At 45.0% G+C, this 26,547-nt stretch overlaps 4 protein-coding genes and 1 non-coding gene across 5 annotated transcripts; all 5 read left to right on the plus strand.

Moving 5' to 3' along the window:
* Positions 1-968: 968 nt before the first annotated feature.
* JR316_0012027 (Major facilitator superfamily multidrug transporter NAG4) lies at positions 969-1,573 on the plus strand (the record flags this gene model as incomplete). The annotated part of the gene is made up of 4 exons (XM_047897668.1): positions 969-985; positions 1,037-1,219; positions 1,270-1,335; positions 1,516-1,573. The coding sequence occupies 4 exons, from the start codon at positions 969-971 to the stop codon at positions 1,571-1,573; spliced, it is 324 nt and encodes a 107-aa protein (XP_047742557.1).
* A 912-nt stretch (positions 1,574-2,485) lies between these two features.
* On the plus strand, positions 2,486-4,777 carry JR316_0012028 (uncharacterized protein; the record flags this gene model as incomplete). The annotated part of the gene is made up of 10 exons (XM_047897669.1): positions 2,486-2,792; positions 2,855-2,959; positions 3,010-3,219; positions 3,269-3,340; positions 3,457-3,516; positions 3,566-3,637; positions 3,697-3,843; positions 3,898-4,140; positions 4,185-4,264; positions 4,493-4,777. The coding sequence occupies 10 exons, from the start codon at positions 2,486-2,488 to the stop codon at positions 4,775-4,777; spliced, it is 1,581 nt and encodes a 526-aa protein (XP_047742558.1).
* Positions 4,778-9,862: 5,085 nt separating this feature from the next.
* JR316_0012029 (uncharacterized protein) lies at positions 9,863-11,622 on the plus strand (the record flags this gene model as incomplete). Its single annotated transcript, XM_047897670.1, has 4 exons — positions 9,863-9,906; positions 10,033-10,605; positions 10,656-11,005; positions 11,078-11,622. The coding sequence occupies 4 exons, from the start codon at positions 9,863-9,865 to the stop codon at positions 11,620-11,622; spliced, it is 1,512 nt and encodes a 503-aa protein (XP_047742559.1).
* A 180-nt stretch (positions 11,623-11,802) lies between these two features.
* On the plus strand, positions 11,803-14,095 carry JR316_0012030 (uncharacterized protein; the record flags this gene model as incomplete). The annotated part of the gene is made up of 2 exons (XM_047897671.1): positions 11,803-13,935; positions 14,078-14,095. The coding sequence occupies 2 exons, from the start codon at positions 11,803-11,805 to the stop codon at positions 14,093-14,095; spliced, it is 2,151 nt and encodes a 716-aa protein (XP_047742560.1).
* Positions 14,096-22,264: 8,169 nt separating this feature from the next.
* On the plus strand, positions 22,265-22,370 carry JR316_0012031. The gene has a single exon. It is a non-coding gene; the product is annotated as a tRNA-Ser (tRNA).
* The last annotated feature ends 4,177 nt before the right edge of the window (positions 22,371-26,547 follow it).

Genomic DNA, 26,547 nt, shown 5'->3' on the forward strand with positions numbered 1-26,547 from the left:
AATGGGGGTGAGCGTACGCATGACATTGAAATGCGCCACTCGTTTTCTTCCGCAATGGTCCTTCTAACGACTCAGGCAATGTCATATTTCCCCCAGCCACTCTGACGACTACGGCTCACAGGACTGGCAAGACGAAGGCGGCGTGTTTAAGGAATTGCTTGAACACGTTTGGGAGCGAGGAGAGGGTTGTCATGAGATCGGTTGAAAGTTGTTAGAGGAGGATGATACTCTAGGCGAGTGGTTCGCCTTTTAATTTCTACGCTCCGCCGCATCAAATCCAGAAATCCACAAAACACCTCTCTCTTTCCCCTGCTATCTACACACCTCCCTGGCGCCGACTTGTGGTGCACTATACCCTTCGTCTTCCAAACGATTCATTTTGCTACGTTTCCAGTGCAGTAGAAAGTGTTATATAGTTTACACATGTTATCCGCTACTCAGTGTATGCCTATAACTTCTTTATTGTGTTTCCTGGCCTCTCTAACGAGGAGTTTCTCTTCACCACTCTTGTCCTCTCGTACATGCCAATCAGCAGACTCAGTGAATTCTCGCTCTACGTTTGTCGCACCAACATGACCACGAACGCGACATGCAATGTGAACTTTCGTGGATCCTCGCAACCTTTCACGTTCCTGCCCACCTCCACCACATTGACAACCTCTCCCTCACCACTCGCACTCTCATCCCCACCACTGTGTGCGCTTGCCATTTACATGATGCGCACTGACAGAACATTGACCGCTCGCATAGTACGTCCCACAGTGTCGGCAGCCGTCCGCTGCACATATATAAGTCGATCCTATGTCTGGCGGTTGCAATTGGTAGTTCGATCGTAACGGGAGAGTAAGTCATAACATAGACCTTAGATCTTGATCGTTGTCTCAACATTGGTAGCTAGCATGACAGGACCAACGAAGACATTAGGCATACAACAAGAAATTACGAATCTTACTGTCACTTGTTTTATTATGGGCTTTGGAATTGGGTACGATATTTTCAATATCAAACCTCGCTTTTTATTTATGCTACATTTTAGTCTTCTGTTCATGGAACCTCTATCAGAAGTTGTCGGTCGTCGACCCATATACTGCGTCAGCATGTTTCTCCACTTCATCTTCACCTTGCCAAGTGCCCTGGCAAAGAATGCGGCCACTCTGGTCGTCGCGCGCATGATCGCCGGTTTGGCTGCTTCTGCACCTATGTGCAATGTCGGTGGAAGGTAACTTAACATTTCACCAGCCTTTCGATATTCATCTAACTCTGAACCAGTATAGCAGATGTCTGGGCCATCGAAGAACGAGGAGTCCCCATGGCCGTTTTTTCTGGCACTCTATTGTACGTCACTTACCTATTTGTCAACATGTCAACAGTTTTGTGATCTATCTCCTTCTGTAGCATCGGCCCCTGTGTAGGTTCTATGGTTGCTGGTTGGATTGGCATGTATGCCGGTTGGCGATGGCTTTGTGCGTTTCTACCTAAGCTCGCACTGAACAGCAACTCACGTTGTTATAACAGATTGGGTCTTGTTCATCTTCCTCGGCGTCTCATTCGCCTTAACGCTCTTTATTCCTGAGTCTCTTTCCCCTGTTCTTTTGCGCCGAAAAGCTGAGGTGCTTAGAAAATCTAACAATGACGACCTCTCATTTTCCCCGAACTCGAACTCTCATCAAGCTTCAATCATTGGACTGGTCAATACCTACTAGTAATGTGCTCGTTTTTTACTTTTGCCGGTGTGGTTTTTGATTTGCTCAAAGTACTGCATGTAGTACTAATCACTTGCTTCGGTGTCTATTCTCCCATGGCCCAACAACAGTTTTTCAGCGGTCCCTGACGGAGGTAAAACAACATCTTTCAGAGCGACAATGATACAGCCTCATTTACTATAAAATATTGTGTTGGCTCCTCATGTTCAGTGTCAAACCCTGGTGTCCTGATGCCAGCATCTGTGACTGAACGTTGCGTATGTTTATCACAGCCAAAGAGATCGACCTACGATCGGTTTTCTGTTTTTTGGGGGTTATCCAGAGGTGGCTGGCAAATCCTCCAAATAGTCCAAAATACAAAGGACAGATAAAAGGCGACCTCTCTCCCCTTCCCTTCTCTTCCTTATACCACAACTACCACAGCCAACTTCTCTCTCATATTTTTGAATAACAGCTAGCCTGCTCCTCATCGCTCAAGTTAGTCAACATTATTGACAAATAACATCTCATCTACTCTCAACAAGGCCGTCAACACTATTGAAGAATAACATCTCGCCTATTCTCAACAAGCTTGTGAACGCCATTGAAGAATAACATCTCGCCGACTCTCAACAAGCTCATTAACTATCTACGAATAACAACACGCCTATCCGCCCCGCCGCCAAAATTCTGTACGAATAACATCGCGCCAACCTTGGATGCATCCTTTGTATCCAAGGTCTATAGGGGTGGGGCCCTACATTAGTAGGTCCCCCACTCCCGACCCGGAGTTTAGTATAGCAATGACAGCGGTTTTCATGGGACATCAACCACCCGTCAGGGTCTACAGGGCATACCCTCGCCTGTCTAGCGCTGCTTTTAAACGTCTCGCCATTTTGTTTTTGGCGGGCTGGGCATTGAAGGCAACCCTCTCGAGCTACAGCGATGCTGTTTTCCCGAGCTCGCCTTTTGGATTTCGCTCTCCAGAGTCCGAAGCTGCTTCAACTGGTGGATTCGTTGTCGTTCATCCCAAATCAAGCGCTTCGAGCACCGTCAAATATGTGAAAGGCTTCAAAGGCGGCGAGCAGAATTCTTTAGTCAACATCTCTGGTAAGTTTTCTCGCCCTCGCCATGTTAATGAGCTCTTGTAGCTGACTACCGTTGATTAACAGGTCAACCCAACAACGCCTTGGCTAGTATGTCCCCTGGCATCGGCTCAATTATTTTCGGACCCCTCCTGGATATTTCTAGCAACAAAGAGTATAGCACCCAACTAGGTGAGTAGACAAGGGCGTCATCGTCTATGCTTTGTTGACATCGTCTCAAGGCACCAATGAGACTACCTCACTTGGCGCCCCTGACATCCCCATACATTTCACGGATATTACCCAAGCCTCTCTCGCTGATGTACACGTTGTCGACGCCACATTTACTACCAAAGATATCGCGAAGTATCTCACTTTCCGAACGGTTCTAGCCACACTTCAACGCCTCAACTATTTCTCTGTTGATGAGTCCACCATGCATGATAGACTCGGTGGGTGCTTCGTTTCTAAGATCTTCTTCCTTATCTAAAGTAACAACAGATCATGGTGTCGATTCCCTAAGTCATAGAGGAGATTACAAGTCATGGAGCGTCGTTGTCTTTGCCCAACCTAGTGAGTATCTCACCTTTTTACATACCCCAGAGCCTCTCTCGCTGATGTCCACGTTGTCGACGCCGCATTTGCTACCAAAGATATTGCGAAGTATCTCAGTTTCAGAATGGTCCTAGCCACACTACAACGCCTCAACTTTTTCTCTGTTGACGAGTCCACCATGCACGATAGACTCGGTGGGTGCTTCGTTTCTAAGATTGTCATCCTGATCTAACGCAGCGACAGATCATGGTGTCGATTCCCTAATTCTCAGAGGAGATCCCAAGTCATGGAGTGTCGTTATTTTTGCCTATCCTAGTATGTATCTAACCTGTTCACATATCCCAAGCTCTTGAATTAACGATATCATTTTATAGCCTCTCCCTTTGTTAACACCTGCGATGAGGAACCTTACTTTGGCCAGACCAACAACGTTGTGGTTGACGTATTCCCCGGCATCGGCTCAAACATTCTCGGACCCCTTCTAGATATCCCTGGTAACGAAATGAATGGCATCCAACAATGTGAGTAGGAACAGACATATTCTTGTTAGTGTATTCTAATACTACCACCGCAAGTTTCCAGCTATGCAACCCCACTCTGCGCCGCTGCCATCTCCAAAGCATCCTTGCTCTTGTCCAATCTCACCGAAGCACAGTATCTTGATATTTCCCAAGCCTCTCACGTCGATGAACACGTTGTTGCCCCCACTAGTCCTACCAACCATCCTGCAAATCTCATTCAATTCCAAATGACTTCCGCTACACAAAAGTGCCTCAACCACTTCACTGTTGACGAGTCCACCATGCACGATAACCTCGGTTGGTGTTTCATTCATAATATTAACTCTCCTGATCTAATGTAGCAACAGATTATGGTGTCGATTCCCTTAGTCTCAGAGGAGATCCCAAGTCATGGAGCGTTGTTGTCTTTGCCCATCCTAGTGTGTATTTCACCTATTTACATACCCCAATCTCGCATATTAACAACAATTCTATACAGCCTCTCCCTTTGTCTACCAAAGTAGCGCCTTCAGCGGGAACACCTTTCTATCAGTTCTCCTGCGCTGCCTGTGGGCTTTGGTTGAGATGAAATGAATGGATCAAGACAACTCAGCAACATTGACTGGAAGATTTGCATGGTATTTGAATTTGGACTCATCGCACTTCTAAGCCTATTCTTCAGACACTTCCAATACACCGTCGCAAACACGCTGGCGCCGACACCCCGGCCAACCTTGCAATACATACCATTCTCTTCCCAGCTTCGGTCGCATGCAGGAATAGAAGCTCGATACTCTATCCGAGTGTCGCTTCAGTGGATGCAAATGCGATCGCCACATCGAGGTCTGGGGCACATCCTGAACGACTCTATCTTTCCGACGTCTTCAAGATACACCCATCCGCACTCGGAAAGCAGTATCAACTTTGGCAGCGGTACAGGGGGTCAGGGGCTTAGGAACTTCTGGCATCTTCATTGCGTTCGGCGGGGGGCATTGTCTGACGAGATAACACGCTGTTGTGTTGCCATTTTGTCATGATAGTCACAAGCGCCGAGGTACGTTTCTGATTCCACAGTGACTGCTTAATTTTTATATTGACCTTCTCTGGCTCTTCTTCTCAGGTCACTCCTCGAACTATTCTTCTATCCCTTCTACAATGAACACTATTACCGACAACCATCATCATTATCACCAACACCGTTACCAGCAATGACTATTAGCAACATCATTACCAGCAGCATCTTCTAGATTTAATTCTCCATCACATTCCCTATTCTCTGGTTACTAGTCTTTTCCCGGTTATGGATTTTCTCGATTCAGATTCCACTTCACCTCACGACAACCTATATATTTTAGCTCGAGTATGTGTTCCTTTATTTTATTTCTTTTTCTTTTTCTTTCCCATCTTCTTTACCCATTACTATCTTCACATACACTTTTAATCTATTTCATTTCCATCTCCAGTACGCCTTTCACCACTATCTTCACATTTACATTTAATTTTTTTCTACAACCATTTACAACATCTACAACGCCCATATCTATTTTTCATCACTACCTTCTTCATCTACTATACCTCCTATTCTATTCCTACTGTTACCATCTTCCACATATACTACACCTTCTATTTGTCTGTTTATGACTACCTTCCACATCTACTAGACCTTCTTTTCATCTTTCCATGACTATCTTCTACAATTCTCTTTCTTTACATCTTCATTCTATTTTTCTTCTTTTTACTTTTTTTCCTTAGAAAATTAATATGAAACCCGGTCTCCATACTTTGCCATTAGTGTACTATTATACCCATGTCCATTATATAGTACTCATGGCTATGAAAGAAGTGTGGCCACCATGAGCCAAAAAATTTATAATTTTTTTAAAATTCTATTGCTATGATTCCTGAGTTGAACTGATATCGGTGAAATTTTTCTTATGTTATTTCATGCCCTCCTAGCACTTAGCGTGTTTCACAAGCTTCAAAGAGACAAAAAGATATGGTGTTCATATATATATTGCAGATTCTCAAGATACATACATTGTAAATTCACTCGTTAAGCATGCCCATCATCTACGGTCAGGGGAAAGGATGTTCGCACAACGTAGTAACGAAAGACAGGTCTTTACTATTTTGACATTACTACACCATGTCTTGGTCGACTTTACGATGCTCAGCTTCGATTAGCAGCCATGATGCCCTAGACTGATGCACAGAAACTTGATATCCTAATCATGGTTGTAACGGTCAATGACGTGATTCGAAAAGCCTCGTTCCAAAGGTCTGTCGTCAGGTTCAAAGAAATAACTCGCAGTGCTTCCACACAAAGCTTTTGGGAAAACAATCAACGACGGTTGAGGTATTGTGTCGATCTGTAAATTCATCTTCAAGATAATTCCATTTTGTATGAATCCATCGGCATAATAAGCTGGTCCAGTTGGCTATCGAGCTCCTTCATAACTTCGCCTGTAACTTCGGGATGCGGCTCAACATGTTGAAACACAGAGTACGGGGGCAAAGGGGGCGCTCTAGCCATCACGCAGAGCAATGTGCTTTGTGGTGGAAGCTAGGATCTGTCGAGCTGTAGGGCGTTGGAAATGTTTTCTATTGTGCCGTGCCGTCGAATGAGGTAGTATGCTTGGTCTGGCGTGAAGACAACGCGGTAGGGGAAGCTATTGCTACCAGGCCGAAGAAGTATCTCCAGGTCCATTAAAGTAATTTTGCTCATCCAGAGGGTACCGTAGATGCTCTTTTTCTTCGTTGAGTCGAGCTTTTGACTACTCAGATTTTTATTGGAATAATCTGGGACTTGGCCTGGCGACCTAGACCTAGCACTTGAATTTACACAGTCCGGGGAACATCAAGGCGAGAGTTGCGTCAGAATGTATATGATAATTGGTACATTTTCCCGCTTCTCCTACGTGTGTTCTGATATGGACGCATTGAGCGTAGGAACGCGCACAACCAACGCCGCACAACGCCGCTGTGTTCGCATCCGCTCCTTCTCTCGCACAACAAGAACAAACATGGCAACACCTCTTACTTTGCCACCACCACCACCACCTCCACCACAAACCATTGGTGCTGAAGACTGACGACTCGCGGCGCAGGGAGAAGCAGTCAACGACGGAGGAAAAGGTCACTTCATTGCTGTTGGAAGGATTTAGCGTTCGATTGGTAGTGCGAGCAGCAAAAACATGTGCGTGAGTTCCTTTTCGAATAACCGCCGGTTCATCGTACTCTTACACCTCCATTCCCACCACCTCATTCACTAATCCATCCCTTTTTCACCCAAACCCCCAACATTCGCTCTCGCTCTCGCCATCGTACTCAATATCATCCTCCTAGATGGGCATACATACACGTCAGACCCTTCAACCGCCCCATATTCGACGCCCGTGCACCATCCGCAACCCACCACTCCCCCATTCGTTTCCTTCATGACCCAAAACACCCGCCTATTTATTTCTTGGAATCGGTCATCCGGTACTGTGCATGGTGAGCTGAGGCTCTCGTCGACTATGCCCTCGATGGGTTCCAAGCATTTTCTACGGGACATTTCGATAAACATCTCTATATTCAGGTTGATGCGGTGTTCAAGAACCCGACGCCTTCCATGCGCTATACGAGTTGATGCTCTTCATGCGGTTTTCGACAGACGGCTTCCAATCGGCGTTGATGTCGGTGTGGGCGTGGGCGCGTGGACAGGGGCAGATATGATCGTGGGGATCACCGTGTGTAATAGGATGGTGAACGTGCAGAGAGACCCTAACCCGGTCTCGGATGTTGGATCAGGGTTCATTGAAGAGTTATGGTTTGACTCGACTGTGCCCGCGGTTCCCCTGGTTTTGGATTTGGTGCTGCCGTTGTTGCAGCCTCTATGGTATCTACCCCTTCACGGCCACCATCACACTGACTATCCACCGTCTCTCCAGCATTCACACTTTAGCTCAATGTCAAGGATAGCACAGGCAGGGAGTCGATCCCAAGCGTGAGCTCGAGTGGGAGATAGGGTTCTGTGTGGCAGACATCACAGCCTCGATATCAACGCATACACGCACCTCTATGTAGAAGGGCAGTGCATATGCATTGATGTGCACGGGTTTGAAGCCGGGGTCTGGGGTGCAGATGGAGATGGAAATGTGATTGATCCCGGCGAGAGGTCGGGGTGTAAGTGCTAGGAGGTTGGAACGATGGTTTTGTAAGTGAATGTTTCGGGTCTCATACACATCACTAGCTGCCTATGGCTCGACATTCTCAATGTTCTGGGTTGTCGCTCGCCATCGCGTGCGGGGCAGAGCGCTATCCTTCTGTACTCTATCTAGTAACCGAGCGCCGTGGGAGCATTAATGGGCTTGCTTTCTTTCAATTTCGTGCTCTTCTCCGTGTTCTACTGGCTCTGCGTGCTCCATTGTCCATTGTCCGCCTCTCCACGCTCAAACCTGAACCTGCCCACTAAATGCTCAATGCCAGATTGCCTGCAACGCCTCTCCATGACCAGGAACACGGTATATACGTTCTCTGTGCAACTCTTACCTTTGAATAAATATCCAACTTGGAATCGGATGCAGCCCTTGCTTGGTGGTGGTCGTCGCCGAATCTCCTTGTTGTTGCTGTTTGGTTATGTGTACGGCTGGCTCGCTGGTTTGTTCTAGTACAAGTGGAAAATTCGTTTCGCAAATCGAGGCAGACACTGTATCGCTGTCTCGTCGTAGTCTGTATGGCTAGCTTTGAGTCGCTGCGTCTCTGGCCGCTGCATCTCTGGCTAGCTGGAAAAACCAGACCCTCGTGCATCTATGCATCTGGCTAGGCGTCTATGCACAGGACGCCGAACTTAAATTTCCTAACGCCGGCACCTAGACGCTGATCCGGGTACGCAGCGGGGTAAGCTAAACACGACGCGACACGCGTTGTCGGTGTTCTTCTGGATTGTATGTATTCACCTTTCATAACTTGTACTTGTTCTGGGTGAGTGGTTGTGTGTCCGTGTGTCTAGCCGGCTGTTCATTGCCTGTTTGTGCATCTGTCTGTTCGTCTGTTCGTCCGAATGATGTGTGACGTGTTATGCAGAAGCGTGTGGCAGATCCTCTTCGACTCATCCGTCATTTAAGTGGCTGGCCAGCTGTCTGGCTATGCTACTCAGGGACAGATTCACCCACGAACACGAATATGTAGAAGGTGAATATGTATTACATTGCACGTATAAGCAATAAAAACACATTTAGATGGAATGTTAAGATTCAATGTAACAACATGAATTTTGTCCAAGGTGCGACGTCTACATTGTGGATACAATGTATTATAAAATTCGGAACAAGGTGAACTCAAATCTTAGGCGCAGCCGCGGCAGCCGCCTGTCAATTTAGCGAATATTCTGAACAAATATATTCTCGCAGCTTGTCATATACCTGTCGCTTTTGTCAACCATCAAGCAACTTCGACAGGCCGTGTCAGTATGCAACAAAGCTTTCCAAATCGGGTGGCAAACGACACTACACTTGGACTATTTTTACAACACCCACACGACTCAACAAGGGCGTTTAAATGAAGCATGGAATCAAGCAGGAGACCATCGCACCTCATAATATCTCTTAACAAACAATACAGACAATACCTCTACATTACCGTCGAATATCAAAGCACGCCATAAATGAGCACTTTGAGTCGTTCGATGACTCCGACAGGTAGGGTGTCATGTCGAGGTTTTCACTTGTAGGTCGAGAAATCTTCTCACAGCGCCATTTACCATCGCAGGATTTCAAGCATTCACCAATGCAAAATTCAGCAATATCAACAACTCAACGGTTTTTGCAGGGGAAAATGTGTACTTGGGAAATGGAAATGTGTCTTGCCGCAATCAGGGTATTTATTAAACATAGCATTTGAACCCTTTTTTTCACGAATAATCTGATGATTCTGTAGAAACTCGTGATATCGTGGAATGGCTAACGCCCGTTACATCAGAGGCAATTCACTATGATACCCTTGCGAAGCGCACACCAGGAACTGGACATTGGTTTTTATCTTCGACCCTTTTCAAGCAATGGATATCCGGACAAAGACGTATCATGTTGTTAGACGGAAAGCGTGAGTGCTACTTTTCTCTTCTGTTTGATATAACTAATACTCTATTCAATAGCTGGCTCAGGAAAGACTGTTATCGCGTGAGTTCAGATTAACATAATTCAAATTTATATTCTTATCAAATACTAGAGCAATTGTCATCGAATACCTCATGAGTCTGTGCATCGCTGATATCACAGGTTGTGACACCATTCTCTTCCTGTACTGTCGACACAATGAGACCTGGACTATTTCACATTACTTGGGCTCCTTGATTGAGCAGATGTTTACCGATTACAGGCACCTTACATCGGTTGAAGAGCATGTCCATAAACTATATGATGTGCATAAAACACGACGAAGCTATCCTTCAAAAACAGTATTGATTACCGTACTTTCCAACATGATTCTGTGCTTCAGGAATGTTCGCATTGTTCTGGATGCTCTGGACGAGTTATCGGATCGTGACCAAGTCGAGCTCATTTCTATTCTCAGAGCCCTTCCGGTGTCATTATTCTTCACGTCACGAATCATTGGTTTAGAGATTTTCAACCTTCCAGATGACACCATACACATGAGCATTGGAGAACAGAATCAGGTGGATATACGGCTGTTTTTACATGATACCATCCCACGGACAGCCAGTGTCGCTCGAACAGTTCGCCAAAATAAAGAGTATTTGGAGGAAATATGTGATAAGATATTGACTACCTCCAATGGGATGTATGTCTTGATTGCGTGAAATTTAGTTTATTTTATTGACTCGTTTTTAGGTTCCTACTTGCGACGCTGAAGTCACAGTCCCTAGAGGGTTACACCACCATGACTAGTTTGACAAATAGCCTAGATGGACTCCCCGACGATATACAATCAATGTATCTCTCCCTGATGGACAGTATTAATTCCCAAAAGGGGGAATACCCATCATTTGTAAAACGTGCCATGACTTGGATCATGTATGCGCGTCGCCCCCTGACCGCCTCTGAGCTGCAGCACGCGCTTGCTATTCGGGATGGGGAGAACTCATTCAACACAAGAGACATTCCTACTCAAGATCTGTTTACCACTCTCTCCTGTGGTATTATTGAAATTCAACCAAGAAGTCAAACTGTTCGTCTCGTTCGTGAGTCACTCCAAATTTTCAGGTTTTAATGGGCAGTTTTAATGATTCAAATTTCCTTTTTAGATCATACAGCTTACGAGTTCTTGGATGGTCACCCTGACACGCTGCTCCAAACTCCACATTTCTTTATTGCAAAGAGTTGCATTACTTATCTCACAGCCTTCCGCTTCACCACTCTGGGAAAGATGTCATATGCTGCCTTTGAAGCTCTAGTAAAATCTCAAGACGCTCCTTTACTTGAGTATGCATACCAGAACTGGGTATTTCACGTTCGTGAATGTGGCGAGGACTCATATCCGACTGAGACAGTACACAATTTTATCCTCAAAGTTCCCAATTATCCACTTTTCGACTCTCGTATCGGTTTCAGTTGGATAAATCCCGGCCATGTCATTGCTTACTACAATTTACGGGTACAGGTTCCTTGGGATATTTTTTGTGAATCACGGACAACGAAAAAACACACCGCCCTCACACTCGCTGCATTGAATGGGTGTACTAGTGTGGTCGCGTCAATTCTGGCGTGTAAGCAAATAGACGTCAACGCGCAGACAAAGAGCGGAGATACTGCACTCATTCTCGCCTGCAAGGAATTTAGGCCATCAATCCATCGTTGACATTATTCTTCTCCACAAGGACACTAACGTCAATGTATACAACAAAAGAGGTCTCACAGCGTTGATGTACTGTTCTATGCTTGGACACATCAGCATATTTCGGGCTCTTTTTTGAAACGGGCCATCCAGGCAAATATCCAGGACGTCAGAGGTACTACCGCGCTCATGTATGCATCACATATGGGTCATATTGACTCTGTACGTGCCCTGCTTGCGTGCCCAAAGATTGACATCAACGTCAAGGATCTAAATGGACGGACTGCCCTCATATATGCCTGCTTAAAGGACCGCACAGCTATCGCTTGTCTCTTGCTCCAACATCCTGGCATCAAGGTCAATTCCCAAGACAACAATGGACACACTGCACTGTTACTTGCTGCCACAAAGAACTCGCTACAGATATTCAAAGGCCTGCTACGCATTCCTGGACTTGATCCCGATTTGAAGGACAGAAGTGGACTTGCAGCATTATCCATCGCGGTACTTCGTGGCCACAACGACATTGTGAAGGCACTTTTACCTATATCCAATATCAAGGTGGATATCTCAAGCCATCATAGTACCATGAGCCTTGCGCGTGCTACTGCGGAAAGTCATTTTTCAATTGTGGATATCCTCTTGACATCAGGCAACATCAATCCCAACATATACATAACAGGATCACAGCATTTGTACGACTTGATTCGCAATCAACTGGGATGTTCAGCAACAAATCATCTCTATCACGCTGAAGGTATGACACCGCTGATTCTTGCTTCATCTGCAGGTCATACAGAGGTCGTCAAACGTCTTTTAACCATACCTGGAATTGACGTCAATCTGGGAAATTGTCCCAGTTTCAACACCGGTGACGAGCCAATCATGGATTCCTTACTCACCGAGATGGACCTAAAACAGACATGTTTTGATTGCAATGGAATGACCGCGCTTATGTTTGCCGCTCGTCATGGTCATTTTCATGTTATAGAGTGCCTTTTGACAGTCCCAGGGATTAACGTCAACGGTCAGGATGGTTTTGGGTCCACGGCTCTCATCTATGCTTCAGCAAATGGTTATCACTCTGTAGTGGACATCCTCCTATGTTTTCCGGGTGTGGATGTGAACATGAAAACAAAATCAAGCGACACAGCCCTTATATGGGCATCTTATAATGGACATCTCAATGTCGTCAAGCGCTTGTTGGCTGTCCCGGAAATCGACGTCAATGCACAACAATTCAGTGGATCCACAGCTCTCATATGTGCTTCGTTGAGAGGTCATTGCTCTATTGTGGACACCCTCCTCGGTTTTCCGGGGGTGGATGTATGTATGCAAACCAATTCTGGCGACACGGCGCTTATATGGGCATCTTATAATGGACATCTCGATGTCGTCAAGCGCCTGTTGGCTGTCCCGGAGATCGACGTCAATGCACAACAAATCAATGGATCCACAGCTCTCATATGTGCTTTGATGAGTGGTCATTGCTCTATTGTGGACACCCTCCTCGATTTTCCGGGGGTGGATGTACATGTGCAAACCAATTCTAGCGACACAGCGCTTACATGGGCATCTGCTAATGGTCATCTCGATGTAGTGAAGCGCCTGTTGTCTGTCCCGGACATCAACATTAATACACAACAAATCATTAGGTCCACGGCTCTTATCTGTGCTTCAGCAAATAACCAGTGCTCTATTTTGGACACCATCCTTCGTGTTCCGGAGGTAGACGTGAATATCCAAACCAAACAAGGGGACACAGCCCTTATGTGGGCAGCTTGTAATGGTCACACTGACGCTGTTAAACGTCTATTGGCTGTCCCGGAAATCAAAGTCAATAGACAGCAAAACAATGGATTCACGGCGCTCATATACGCTTGTCAAAGGGGATACTACTCTATCGTAGACGCCATCCTTTGTGTACCTGAGGTGGACATAGACATACGGACCAACGATGGTGACACGGCGCTTATATGTGCAGCATATCGGGGACACCTCGACATTGTTAAGCGTCTTTTGTCCATCCCAGGTGTAATGGTCAATGCCCAAAACAATAATGGAGTGTCGGTTTTTATAAGTGCACGAGAGGGGAACTGTGCCGTTGTGGATGCCATCCTCTGTCACCCAGAGGCGGATGTTAATGTTCAAGACAAATATGGCGCTACAGCGCTTATTTGGGCGTCTCAAAATGGAGACATTGACGTAGTCAAACGCCTCTTGGCAGCCCCTGCAATCGACATCAATTTGAAAAGCGTCGCTGGCTATACAGCACTATATTGGGCGCGGAAAAAAGGACACCAGTTTGTTGTCGATATGCTCCACTCCCATAACGAAGTCAGAACACTGCGCTAGTCCTATATCAGCCAATACATGAGCTACTGACTTTTCTCTTTTCCATTATTAAGATTTTACATCCCAACTCTGATTTGCATTTACGTTGTTCTAGACGTATATAGCCTACATATATACATATTAGATATCCATCGTACTATAGACGGTTTTCTTTTTATACCAATTACACCAGCCCACTCATAATACCATTGCTCCAGGCCTCTGAAAAGCGTATATTGGAATGTGGAATTGAGGTCACCTCGAAGCCGGGAGGACCCCGGAATTCCGGATGTGGCGATGCCTATTTTGGGCGGAGATTCAAGGACCTTGGTGTGACACTGACGACTTGGAATTACCATCGCGGGTACTGAAGTCTAAGGATATATCACCGCACCATTCCTTCAGCAACCACGAGCGAGCAGGTGATTAATTTAGGCAGGAGAACCAGGGACACGGTCGTGCATCCAGTGAACTAAAGCCTCTGGCGCGTCCCACGCCGAGTTCTTCCTGCATTCCCAGTGTGTGAGTCTTTACTCTCTCCAGCTCATTTTCTCTATCTTCGGTGCACCTTTGCCAACTCACAGATCTGTCACGGCAGCAGCAAGTGGGTTCTCTCCTCCAGCGCGCACCCCCATCCCTCCAGCAAACGAAACCGCTGTTGCAGTCCATGTAAACAACTCATCCCTTTCCCATCCTTTACAACTTGGCGCCAATTCACCGCTCACCGCTCACCGCTCACCGCTCACCGCTCACCGCTCACCACCTATCCCGTTCTCGCTCCTCCTGCGGGTCAGTCCCTTTGCGTATATATGTCGAATCCTGTGAAGACTCGACGCAAGAATCCACGACATAGGAAGAGTCCTTCTACACATTGCCCTCATTGACGGCCTCCACTGTACTTGGATGTGTTGATGGTGAGCGCGGGCATTCGCGGATGCGATGAGCTTGAGATGCTCATATGTCGCGTCTCGTAGATCTTCCTCACGCACATCGCTCCGACATAAAGGTGTAGCGTGTATCGTCGGTGATCCTTGCAGTGGGTAGTGGAGTTTATGAGGAACTCATGGTGCGTTACAATGTCTAGATACAATGACACCGTATTGATGGAATTCTTCAAACCCTGTCTCTATTCCAACTGTGTGTCTCCCGCCCCCCGTCCCCCAAACCAAGGCCTGCAAACAGCTCTAATCAACGCCAATGCAACCTCCCCAACCTCTTCCACACCCGCAACATCTCCATGATCTGGACCACCGAGAGCCATGTTCACCTCTGGACATCACTTCCTCTTCCCCCAGCGCAACGCTGCTGCCGCTTCCGCCTTCCCTGTCCTTGTTCTTATCCGATCCACCCCCGCCGGCTCCTGCGAACAATCAACGCCAGGTTGGCATACTTCCCAAGCGAGCACCCGCTTGACTCCACGCTCACCATCACCTCTCCCTCACTCGAGGGACTCTGGGATATAGATTGGACTGAGATGTAGAGCGCTAGCAGGTGCGCGGGTGCGGGAGCGGGTGTGTTGGGCGGATGAGTTTGGACTTTGAAGGAACATATTTAGATAGGTGCGCGGGATATGTACAAGATGCGTTGCTCTTCCCGTTCTGCGGCCCGCTGTGCCTGCTCCGCGTGCTGTCCTGTCCATTCCATTCCATTCCCTTTGCTTACCTTTCTGATCTTTCATTCCTCATTCCCGTTTTGTGCGTGGACCCCGTCATCGCAGATGTCTCTCACACTCTGGCCACGCTCTTGAAAGTGTACAACCACACAGTAACGATAGGGTCATCCTTGGACCCAACTCAATGTGAAACAGTTCACGAGTCCTGCTATCGCCTTCCATTGTGGTGAAGACCGCAATAATTTAATGTAACTGTACGCAAATTCTTCTCTCATTGTGCTGTTTGGTGTGTGAGAGTTGATTCCCGGACGTCTTCTAGAGAAGTTGATGTACGATGGAGAGTGTACCAATGTCGATATACTATGCAAAAATATACTACCCCGGGTATCTCCTCTGCAATGGGCGATAATCTGACGATATCTATGGCATCTGGAACGAGAATATGAGGGCATTTAAGTTGATGAGGGGCCATTCGATGCTTTGGAGAGCACACGGAGGATAATCCAGAATCTTGACTCAACTGCTTCTGTTATAAACGTATGTGCAGCTTTCTGATAATGTCACATCGATCGTGCCATATGCATCAGAGTCAGATTTCCGCCATAATCGGGTGGAGTCCAACTATGTGTATGTATAGAACTTTGGGAGCGAGTGTGACTGTGGTAGAGATTTATGTTACCTTGATGTTCTAATCGTCTGAACAGATACTCCATGGAAGTTGATACATAATATCACCTTCATTTACAGATCAAACTGCTCTCTTAAAATCGGCAGCTTCATTCAGATGAACTCCTAGAACCCTAGGTCCTCAGCTCCATCGCCATTGATACATCATCCTATTGGATATTTCAACGGCATCAATGTATTTGCCAGACTAGTGTGTCACTCTGATTTGTAGATTTCAAAAGATATAAAAGGACATCCCTTCAGTTCTGCCCTCCTGGCCGTCCCGTCATCTTTTGCTTACTTTGTGATATTCCTAACTTGAGTAGACAGGTATACGCAACAAAATGGATACATTATCACTTTCTCCAGCTTATAGTCAACTGGACATCGGTGAACTCGCGGATGTACTGAGAGTAATCCAATTTACCAAATATGCCAGGTGTACGTTTATGCAGTTTTCCCGTGTCTGCTTTTCTGATTGGTGTTATCAGTGTCTGGAATATGCCTTCTTGTATATGACTATTGTTAGTGGATAGTCTTCGGTGCCCATGTTATGTCAATCACTGAGGCTATCTGTGACCTGACCAGTGTTAACATTCGACCTAGAAGTATGGATCCGTTCAACGTTGTATGAGAAATGCTGATGTTTTTTCTTAGGTAGCCTTTTTGTGGGTAAGATATTGTCGCCGAATAAGTGTTCCAGGACTTGCATATCACAACTTTGCGTTAAGAACAGGAAATTTAAATTAGCCAAGATTTTATTTCTCTTGGTAAGATTTCGATAACACAATCAGTGTGAGCACTAATTTTCTCACTTTGGATAGAATCGCTATTTCATTAATGGAGTGTCTCCGTACGTGACGTGTTTATCGATTTGTCTATGATTGAAAGTTCACTCCGAGGAAGTTTCCACTTATACAGTATGTAACAATATTGATTTTATGAACCCGCTCTGACACCTTGCAACATATCAGCCTTCTTCTCTGGAAAAGTAAGCCAAGAAGTACGCATCGAACTGTAATGAGTGATAGAAAAATGTTAACCCGTTTTTTCAGTTGTAGGTCCATGCATATGCGCTGCAGTTTATTGCCGTTGATACCAATATTGATCCGTGGCCATAATCGTTGAGTTGTGAGTACCATAAATCAGTGAGGTCCTTAAGGTATGTAAAATGTAACAACTCTACAGGTGTGAAATTTTTGGATTTCGAGGTATGGACAGGTGCATTAGGGATTATCATACCTCAAGGTTGTCCACATCGCCATAATTTCCGCCCAGCATTGAGGCTGATGTTTGCTTAAAGTCATCCTACAGATTCGTTTATATGTGTTGTTTAACCGTAGTAAACGACTACTGGCATGCTTGATACCCCTGTTCATAATATGCAGCGCCGTGTCAGCAACCATACTGAATGTTACTTTCTATCGTCAAAAAGGAGGTCAGTCGAGTACAATTTAGGGTTCGAATTTCACGATAACCTCATTTATTTGTGAAGAACACAACATGCAGGCATTTCAAACCCCTTCCGGGACATTTTGTATCATCGACAAGGTCGAATCTCACCTGTACACCTTTTGGATTCCATTTATATCCTTCGAGTGCCTCTTGTGCGCTTTGGCTATTACAAACAGTATTCGGAACTACAAACTATACGGAGCTCAATATACACTCTATATGGAATTGCACATCATAATTGTGCGCAACTCGGTAATTTATTTTATAGTGTAAGTCATACTTGATCTTTCTAGATCTTAATAACATTTACGAGTTAAAACCTCAGAATGGGCGGTACATATCTCGCATGCATGCTAGTATTCATTGTATCACCAGTGCGTCAATCTCTCCCTTCAATCCATTTCAGAAACAGACTGGGTTTAAAAAACTCTACTGCAGGAATATTTTGACGCCCCGTTAGGCTTTGCAGTGGGGCTGTCTACAGCTTTATGCAACCGGTTGCTACTCAAAGTAAATGATACGACTGGCACGAGCTTTGAAGACACCACGGAGATTAGTGGCATTCATTTCATTGATATCTCACCCTGATGTATAGGTCAGCTGTTTGGTTAGCATTGTGCTAGACCGACAGCTCTAATCCAAGTTTATTTACAAAATGGTTACTCTGACATACACACAAACTCAGATCTTTTATTATACCTATTACATACTATGGAGTGGCAACAAGTGTATATTATCATGCTTCATAGGGAAATGACATTAACGAGGGGATATATGCAAAATCGGTTTTGCCTTTGCCCTCTCCCCCCTCTTCTTCTTGGCTAATAGGGGGGCAGAGCCTATGGCCTAGAAGAAAGATGGTTAGAAAATGAAAAGAAGCAAAAACACAGGAAGTGGGGAGGAAAGGTTACAATAATACAAAATGGATTAAGGCTCCAACCGTTTAGTTTCCGTTTAAATTTTATTACAAACTAAACGGAAACGGTAATAAACAGTTTACAAACGTTTATAAACGTTTGTAAACAGTAAGCTCGAGGGTGGCTACAAGGGCAGGCGTTCAACAACGTTCAACGCATCATTTGTCCTAATGCGGCCGATTTGCCAAGGAAGATAATAGTCGGCACCTAATTGGTACAAAAATGGGACCAAAACAAGAGTGCAAATGAGTTAGTTTGGTGTAAAGAATAAAAGATGAATCATTTGATGTAATACGCACCCAATATTGTCCAAAAAAGAGATATACTTTAGCACAAAAATCTGTTACCGTTTGAACCGTTTATAAACGTTTGTAAACTGTTTAGCAAGGCTCGTAAACTAAACGAAACGGTAAATGGTATATACCGTTTACAAACGATAAACAAACGAAACGGTTGGAGCCTTAAAATGGATTGTTGACAATGAAAGGAGTAAAGAAGTTTTAAAATTTGAAGAAAAAACTGCTCGCTCACCATATTGTCATCTTGGTCGCTCCCCTTCTGGGCCGGATCTCTGCTCTTGGTGCTGGAGACCTTTGCTTTTGCAGGGGGGCCCTTCACCCGCTGGGAAGGTTGGGGGTTGTTAGATTACAACAACACTTGAGAGGACGTCAGCGAGGAGGTAGTTCAATTACCAGATGAATTGGGCATCCTTGGGGTGTAGCAATAGACAGATAAGCTTGAAGATGTGGAATTCAAGCTGGTTATCACAATCTTCAATTCAATTGTCCTACAACGGAGCATAGGGCGTGTAGCTGAAACAGCAGTGATAAGGCGCAGATTGTGTAAATCTATAGTAGGGAACCTTTATGAATCATCATCCATTGATATTTTCGTCTGCTTAGTGACCCCCGAGTGTATCTAATTACAGGTATAGAAATTTAATTTTCCTATTGTTCATGTGTCATAAGATACGAAGCTGCTGTGGTATAGCTCCGTAACGTCTCTCCCACCACATCCTTCTGAATTGTTGGCTAAGAATATACAAACCAATACCGGCGCAGAACCACGAGTGTCATAGTAGGAATTCTTTTAATACTCCCAGTCGGAGCCCCAGACCACTCCTCTGGTTGATATGATACCTATATTTACTAAATAATAAATACAGGTTCAACAAACCGGATAAAGTTGTCCGCTGGTAGATAGCATGTATCCGGGAATTGTCATTCACGGCAGAGGTGAGCCAAGATCAATCAGAGGGCATAACCAATGCATTCGACGGCCGATTAATCTTGATCTTCATGCCTGAGCGTGCATGGCATCCCCCTAAAATGTAACGCACCTGGACGATGTAAAGATCCATATTACACTCCAGCAGACCCCAATGCGTGCAAAAAGACCCATAGTGTAAAACCAGCGTATATGCGAGAGTAAATCCTCCACAAAGTAACAGGACACACCAACCTGAAACATCGCGATAAGCATGTATGATGTCCCTCGGGAACGGAACTACTAAAGAGGCAGGGCGTAGGAGCGTTGCTGACAGAGGGTGACTTGGGCCGTCTTCATTCTCCGTAATACCTAACGAGAAAATTTAGTGCCTGCACAAAAGACTAGCAGGCGAGCTCAGTGAGAAAGTCTATACATGCGTCTAAAACGTGTGCATATGCGCATATGTGCCCCCCGGTCCCCTGCACCTTCGACAGAAAAATATTGATTAATAGAGACAACGATGAGCGCGTATGCGGTCGTAACGGTACTCCCGTTCGTCATTCTCGTTGGACTGCACTGGACAAAAACGAGGTGTCAGCGACAACACAAATTCATGTGTCATGCAACATACCCTCTGCTGTTAGTGCTCATTTAAAAGCGGTCAGCAGATGCGAACGCAGACGGAGAAGCACAGAAAGCAGTCGATTCCCATGCTAATTCGGCCACGCTCCCACTCGCTGTCCCACCCACGTTCATCCCGGCGTCACCTGCCGTCGACGTATAATCAAACCGGTGGTTTGAGGATACCATCGAACCCATAGAGCGCGTGAATTACACAGTACATGCGCATATCGCATATCGAGACCCTGCGCAGAGTTGACGCGGCACTGGGACAGGCAAAGAGACGCGCGGGGGAGCTGTAAGTCATGAGGGTGGAGGGGCTCTGCAGCGGGTTGCGCGCGTATGAGTTTTGCAGCTAGTGTGTTGATATTAATGTCGAAGGTGCCGTTGTGGTCATAAACGGAGGTTGGGGGGGGGGGATGTAAAAATTGCGGGTGTGTTTGGAGGCTGGTTTTGCGTGAAAATTGTGGAAGTCTGGGACAAAAACGATGAGATGGACAAATCGGACGCACGATTTCATAGTTCCCACGACATTCCTATCCTCCTCCGTCTTCAATCGATTTTTCTTGCGTCTTGTGAGTGTTGACTTATTGGTCGTCAAATTGGTGGTGGATGTATCCGGTATCCGTAGGAGAGGATCTGAGGGCGGGGTTGTAAAAGGGGGAGTTGGTGAGGCTGTATATGGCGGAGTCAGCGATGGTGACATTGTGGAGGAGGAGGAGACGGATGTGATGGTAAATGTGGAAGTGTACGTACCATTAAAGCGTGATAGTCATAAAAGACGACATGCAGATGAGCGAGAGACGACAGTGAATTTTTACAAGTCCGTCGATTGCTGCCAGCAAAACAAGGACAAATACGCGAGACACTCGTCACCTGTAACGCTTGCCTCTTTCGATTACCGTGGATTTCGATTTCGAATCGTTCATGCGTCTTCCGACCACATCCTACATCATTCACCTTGTATCCCTACGAATTCTGCTGGTCGTGCATATATCACGAACGTTGGAACTACTGCAATACGCTGCCATGTCCCCTTCTGGATGTCGTCCCAATCATCGCTCATTTGTCTAGTCGATAGGAGGTTTCGAAGCGTATATACACCACAATGTAATCAGTGACAGGCAGACATGAAGAGATTGGGAAGGATAATGAGGAATTAAGACATTATGCCAAAACCATCTAAACTCGCTGATAAATAGAAAAAAGAGTACAGGTTGCCTTTACAGTTTGGAAGCGCCGAGAGAGACGTTTGATGACACTGTGTAGCATATAGGATATGGAGTACTCGACAGTACTCTAGCAGGTCCGTCGCTTGCTTCACGGCATGGTAAGACTACATCTTCGGCAGTTTGTACTTCGTGATACCCTACACCAAGATGTTCGGTAGCTTCCTAATAGATATCATCTAATACTCTTAGTCAAACAAACATATTTTTAAATCCAATTCAATTTTCTATTCAGTCTTGAAGTTCCATGATTAAATACTTTCAAACAAAATGAAACTTGTACCTTAGAACTCCTCTTACATTGGCGGTGGATCAGCCATTGAATGACACTGTGATGGGCTGTGCATCGTAGTTTGGTCTTGATCGGCCTCGCGTAAACAAGTGGAATGCTTAGTTCTCAGTTGCCTTCGCATGCACAGCGCTATGACGAATGCAATGGTTTTGAATGGTTTTAAAAATATGTTATAATTATATTCTGCATCCCCCAAGTAATTCATGTATTTTTTCAGAATGTGCATAGTAGTTGATGATACGGCATGGTAGAATGCGATGCCTGCAGCAAGCCTGCAGGATACTGTGCTGGAGGAATAATGAAAAATGGTGTTTTTACGTAATCTGCGGTAGGCGCTATAGCTAAGTGGTTAAAGCGACAGATTAGAATAGTCAGCTAACTTCGCATCTACAATCTGTTCCTCTTTGAGGGCGCAGGTTCAAATCCTGCTGGCGTCGATTAAGTTTTGAATGTTTTACAGTTTCACCCGGCATTTCAGCAGTAATGTGTTCCATAAACTAACTTTGCTTTTCTGTCAAAACATAGAAGAATGCTTCGTTTTTCTTTTTCTATAGCATGCGGACCGTACCGTCATGTTTGTTTTTCCAATTCCAAGTCGGTTATATTGGCATAAATACTGTAACGTCTTGTAACCCTGGGCCCTACATTCAGTACACCTTCCAGTTATGGACGAAAAACTTTACATTTGGCTGATGACTAACCACAAATATCAGAAAAGAAAATGAATATACAGAATAAAGGAAGGTCAAAATGACAGATACTATACATAATGATGCTAGAAGTGGCTTCTTTCAGGGTGTATTGTTTGTTCAAATTGAAACACTGAAAGGCTCAGTACTAAACCGATGAAGTGGCCTTGGATAACCGTTTCAATTCCATCACGGGCATTGACACCTCCTCGACCAGACCCGAACTAACGATATCGGTTCTGATAGAGATTACACCACTCCCATCGAAGTTTTCTGAACTCGGCATCGAGCGAAATTTAATTGGATCTACATGGGTAAACACTGCTGGTCTGGATTCCGATACCACCGTGGGAGAGGATGAATCCATGAGTGCAATTCTTGCAACCAGTACAGTGGGAGCCAAGCCCTAAGTGTACTCTTTAAAACCCAGTTGATTATATGATATTGAGTACTCACCGCAAGAATTACTGCGACTGCTTGAACATAGTACAGTGCAATATATACCGGACCTTCGGAAGACGTAAAAGACAATGGAAGTGCGGTAATAATTGCCAAGACAAGCATTACAAGTGAGTATACGGCCGCTGATTCTACGATGACGGTCGTAACTCTTGTAAATTTCTGCCTGTAGGTATTTCTAGTGGATCTAGACGCGTAGTGTATCCTGTACGCCATTAGCAATGTTGTTGTGACAGCAGTAGCAAGTTGAACAAATGGCAGAGCGGCTTCAATTCTGTCATCCGCTAAAATATCAGACGCCTTCTTATCTCCATTGTCGAAGAGTGCATCGAAGATAGTCGCGGCTGCTGACAAGGCTTTAAGACCAAGTTAGCTAGGTAGTCTATCTTCGGTTACTAAAAGGTGACTTACCAAGCTCTGTGAGTAGAAGGAGAGATGGGATTATGATTGCTATTATCGACCTTCCCCATACATGGTAGCACCTCCATATCTGTACAGAAATGCATGAACAAGGATATCTTACAGACGTAACATTACCTACCAACAGTCCATCCGACACAACGAATAGGGCATAAAAACAGAAATCGTTGAGAAAACGTGTACCCCACGTGGACTGAAGCCCTCCCAATGCTCCCCAGTAAATTGAGTTTTCGGTGTTCGTATTGATTAGAACCAAGCGATCCAAGAAATACCACTGTAAAACAACCTCGATGAAGCACAAAATGTACAGCGTTGTGATGGTCAGAAGCACGATGGAATTTCCTGGGACCGCCGTTCTCTTGCATACTGTAAATCGAGCTCTTATAAATTGTATGTGTTAGTAGTGAAAAGGACAGCGTACAGCAAATATACATTGTTCCAACATAAACCGTGGTATATATTCCTGTTTAACGTGTTATACAACGTGCTCGCATAATATAGTTTTCAGAATAAACTTACCCATCAAAAAATTTAGCCCCAACGTCGAATTCAGACTGGCGCTAATAACATCTTGGATCCCGACTGGAACGCCGTTGCTGGTAGACATAGCAATGAGCAGTCGAACAAGGAACCAGCCAGGAGATTGTGATATTATATATGCGCGTTCAGAAGCCGTTCACACGAATTCCCTTCCAGGGCAGTTAAACTGGTGACATCAACGAGGGTCTGGAGTACACAATTAATATTATCATTCAGGAACATTTGATCAGAGCTGCCGTGCTTCAAAATACCTGGGCGGCCCATGACTGTATTCATCGTTCTCGCATCAATCATAACAATGTCTTTTTTCGGCAGTGTGCCGCTGATCGGGCGTCTATTATAAATTCATACCCTAAAGATTCTTGAGAACTTGATACACATTGTACCTTTGACCTCAGCAGAAATTCAATGACATCAGTTGAAGAAGATAATTTGCATCCGGCAAGTGAATGATCGTTTCAGTTGTCAGTTCGTTCCCACAACGTTCCCACCCGTCCGTATGGCGTAGCGTGAAATCTAAAATTTGCAGGATTCAGTGTACTTTGTAATGACAATGAGATATATATGAGATGATGATAGATAAGGTGGTAATTTAGTGCCATCCTCCTTCATTACTTCCTCAAATCTTCAACGACTTGAATTGTACTTGTTGATGCATCACTCTTTCCAATCACGGAGAAACGAGAAAAATGCAGTTGGTATAAAACAGATTCCGTTGGTATCTTATGTATACACTCACTTCACGACAAACGCGCAGGTGGGACAGGTGAAATAGGCGCCCAAAACCAACAGACTAACCCCATGTAATTAACGGCACTGCACCGCATTTGGTTGGGTAGAGTCGCCGACATTTCAAGGTGTCTCACGGTGCCTATTCCGGGACTGTTTTGACGGAATTCTCTGATCGCAACGTGGCAAAAATTCGGACCCATGCCGCGTCAATATTGGTCTGTACTCGGGGTACACTGTTCACCCTCCAGGATTATGCACAGGCATACATAGCAAGGTTTTCTTTGCAAATATCAAATCAGAGATCAGAAATAGTTCCGCCAGATGCTCATATGCCAACATTTTACTTCTCAGGGCTTTCCCTGCCGACATGCTTCGTATCAGAAACTGATACACAAGAATTGCAAGTACTCTTCATCTGGAGAGCAATCAGTAAATATACAGAAAAAGCTCGGAAGGCAAATTTGAGGGCTAAGCTACCAGCCTACCGTCCAACACATATTGATTCTTCGTCCCTCTACTATAAGATGCACCCTCTGCCTCTGTTTCATCCCTTATTCCCCGTCAATACAAAGTGTCACCTCGAGGTATACGAAACTATCCAATACAGTGCATCCAGCCGTAGATGTGCCACCAAGGAGGACGAATTTAACGAGAGTCACGATGCACCACCTGTCGCTACCAGACACAGACAAATTTCCAGTGTAGACCTCATCAGGCGCCTACACCCGCAATTGTATTTGCACCTGCCTCTTGAATCCTGAGCTTCACTGCAACATCAACACCTAAACCCCAAGCGCGGGTGACAATATCTAATGTTAAATATATTGCTTTCGTTCTATCGTTATTCAGATATATATATAAATGTCGAGCTCTACTCTACTGTCTCTACATCTACCTCGACTCAATATCTACCATCTACATGAAAACCTTGAGCTTAAAACCAGAAGTATAAATATAACTACAGATGTACTTACAAGGATTAACGAGCGGGAGGGGGAGTGGACGGAACGAGTTACGAGAAGCACGAGGACGAACTTTGAAGTCTAAATGTAAAGTTGACCGCCGTGTAACTTTAAGCCATGTCACAACAAAAAAGCGCTGGTGAGAGTACTAATACTAATAGACTCGAACCCCTTGTACTGTGTACTGTGTGGGCAGGCGAAGTATGAGAATGTCAAGGGATAGAGATAATAAGACACAATAAAAATCAGAAAGCTGAAAGAGGAAAAAGCCGGATATGCATGCATGCCCATACCCATGCCAATGCCGTGTTATAGAGATAAAACCAAAGAAACAGTAATGCAAAACATAATAATACAAACACGCGGTAAAAATGAAGATAGAACTGTGCGCATATGCTGTATGCTGTATATTGTATGCTGTATATTGTATGCTGTATGCTGTATGTTGGGTGTTGTGTAGCTAGTGAACGTGATAAAGATACTATCTAAAATGTTAAAAACGCAGAAGATGATGGTGATAGAAACGAGAAACGATGTGGATGTCGATATATAGCGGCCGACGTGTGCACAACTCGGGGAAAGCATTAAGATACAACGAGAAGCGTGAAACGAGAAACGAGAAGCGTGAAGAGAAATGTGAAACGAGAAACGAGAAACGAGAAGCATAAGACGTGAAAGTAGAAAAAAAATATAGAAAACAACACTAAAAACCCCCAAATAAAAACCATAAAAAGGAAATGCACGAGAAGGATATTAGAAAACATCAACTTGAACTGCGATGGATGAGATAGAAATGAGATTGAATGAAATAG

This window comes from Psilocybe cubensis, chromosome 12, assembly GCF_017499595.1.
Source record: "Psilocybe cubensis strain MGC-MH-2018 chromosome 12, whole genome shotgun sequence".
Lineage (NCBI taxonomy): Eukaryota > Fungi > Basidiomycota > Agaricomycetes > Agaricales > Agrocybaceae > Psilocybe > Psilocybe cubensis.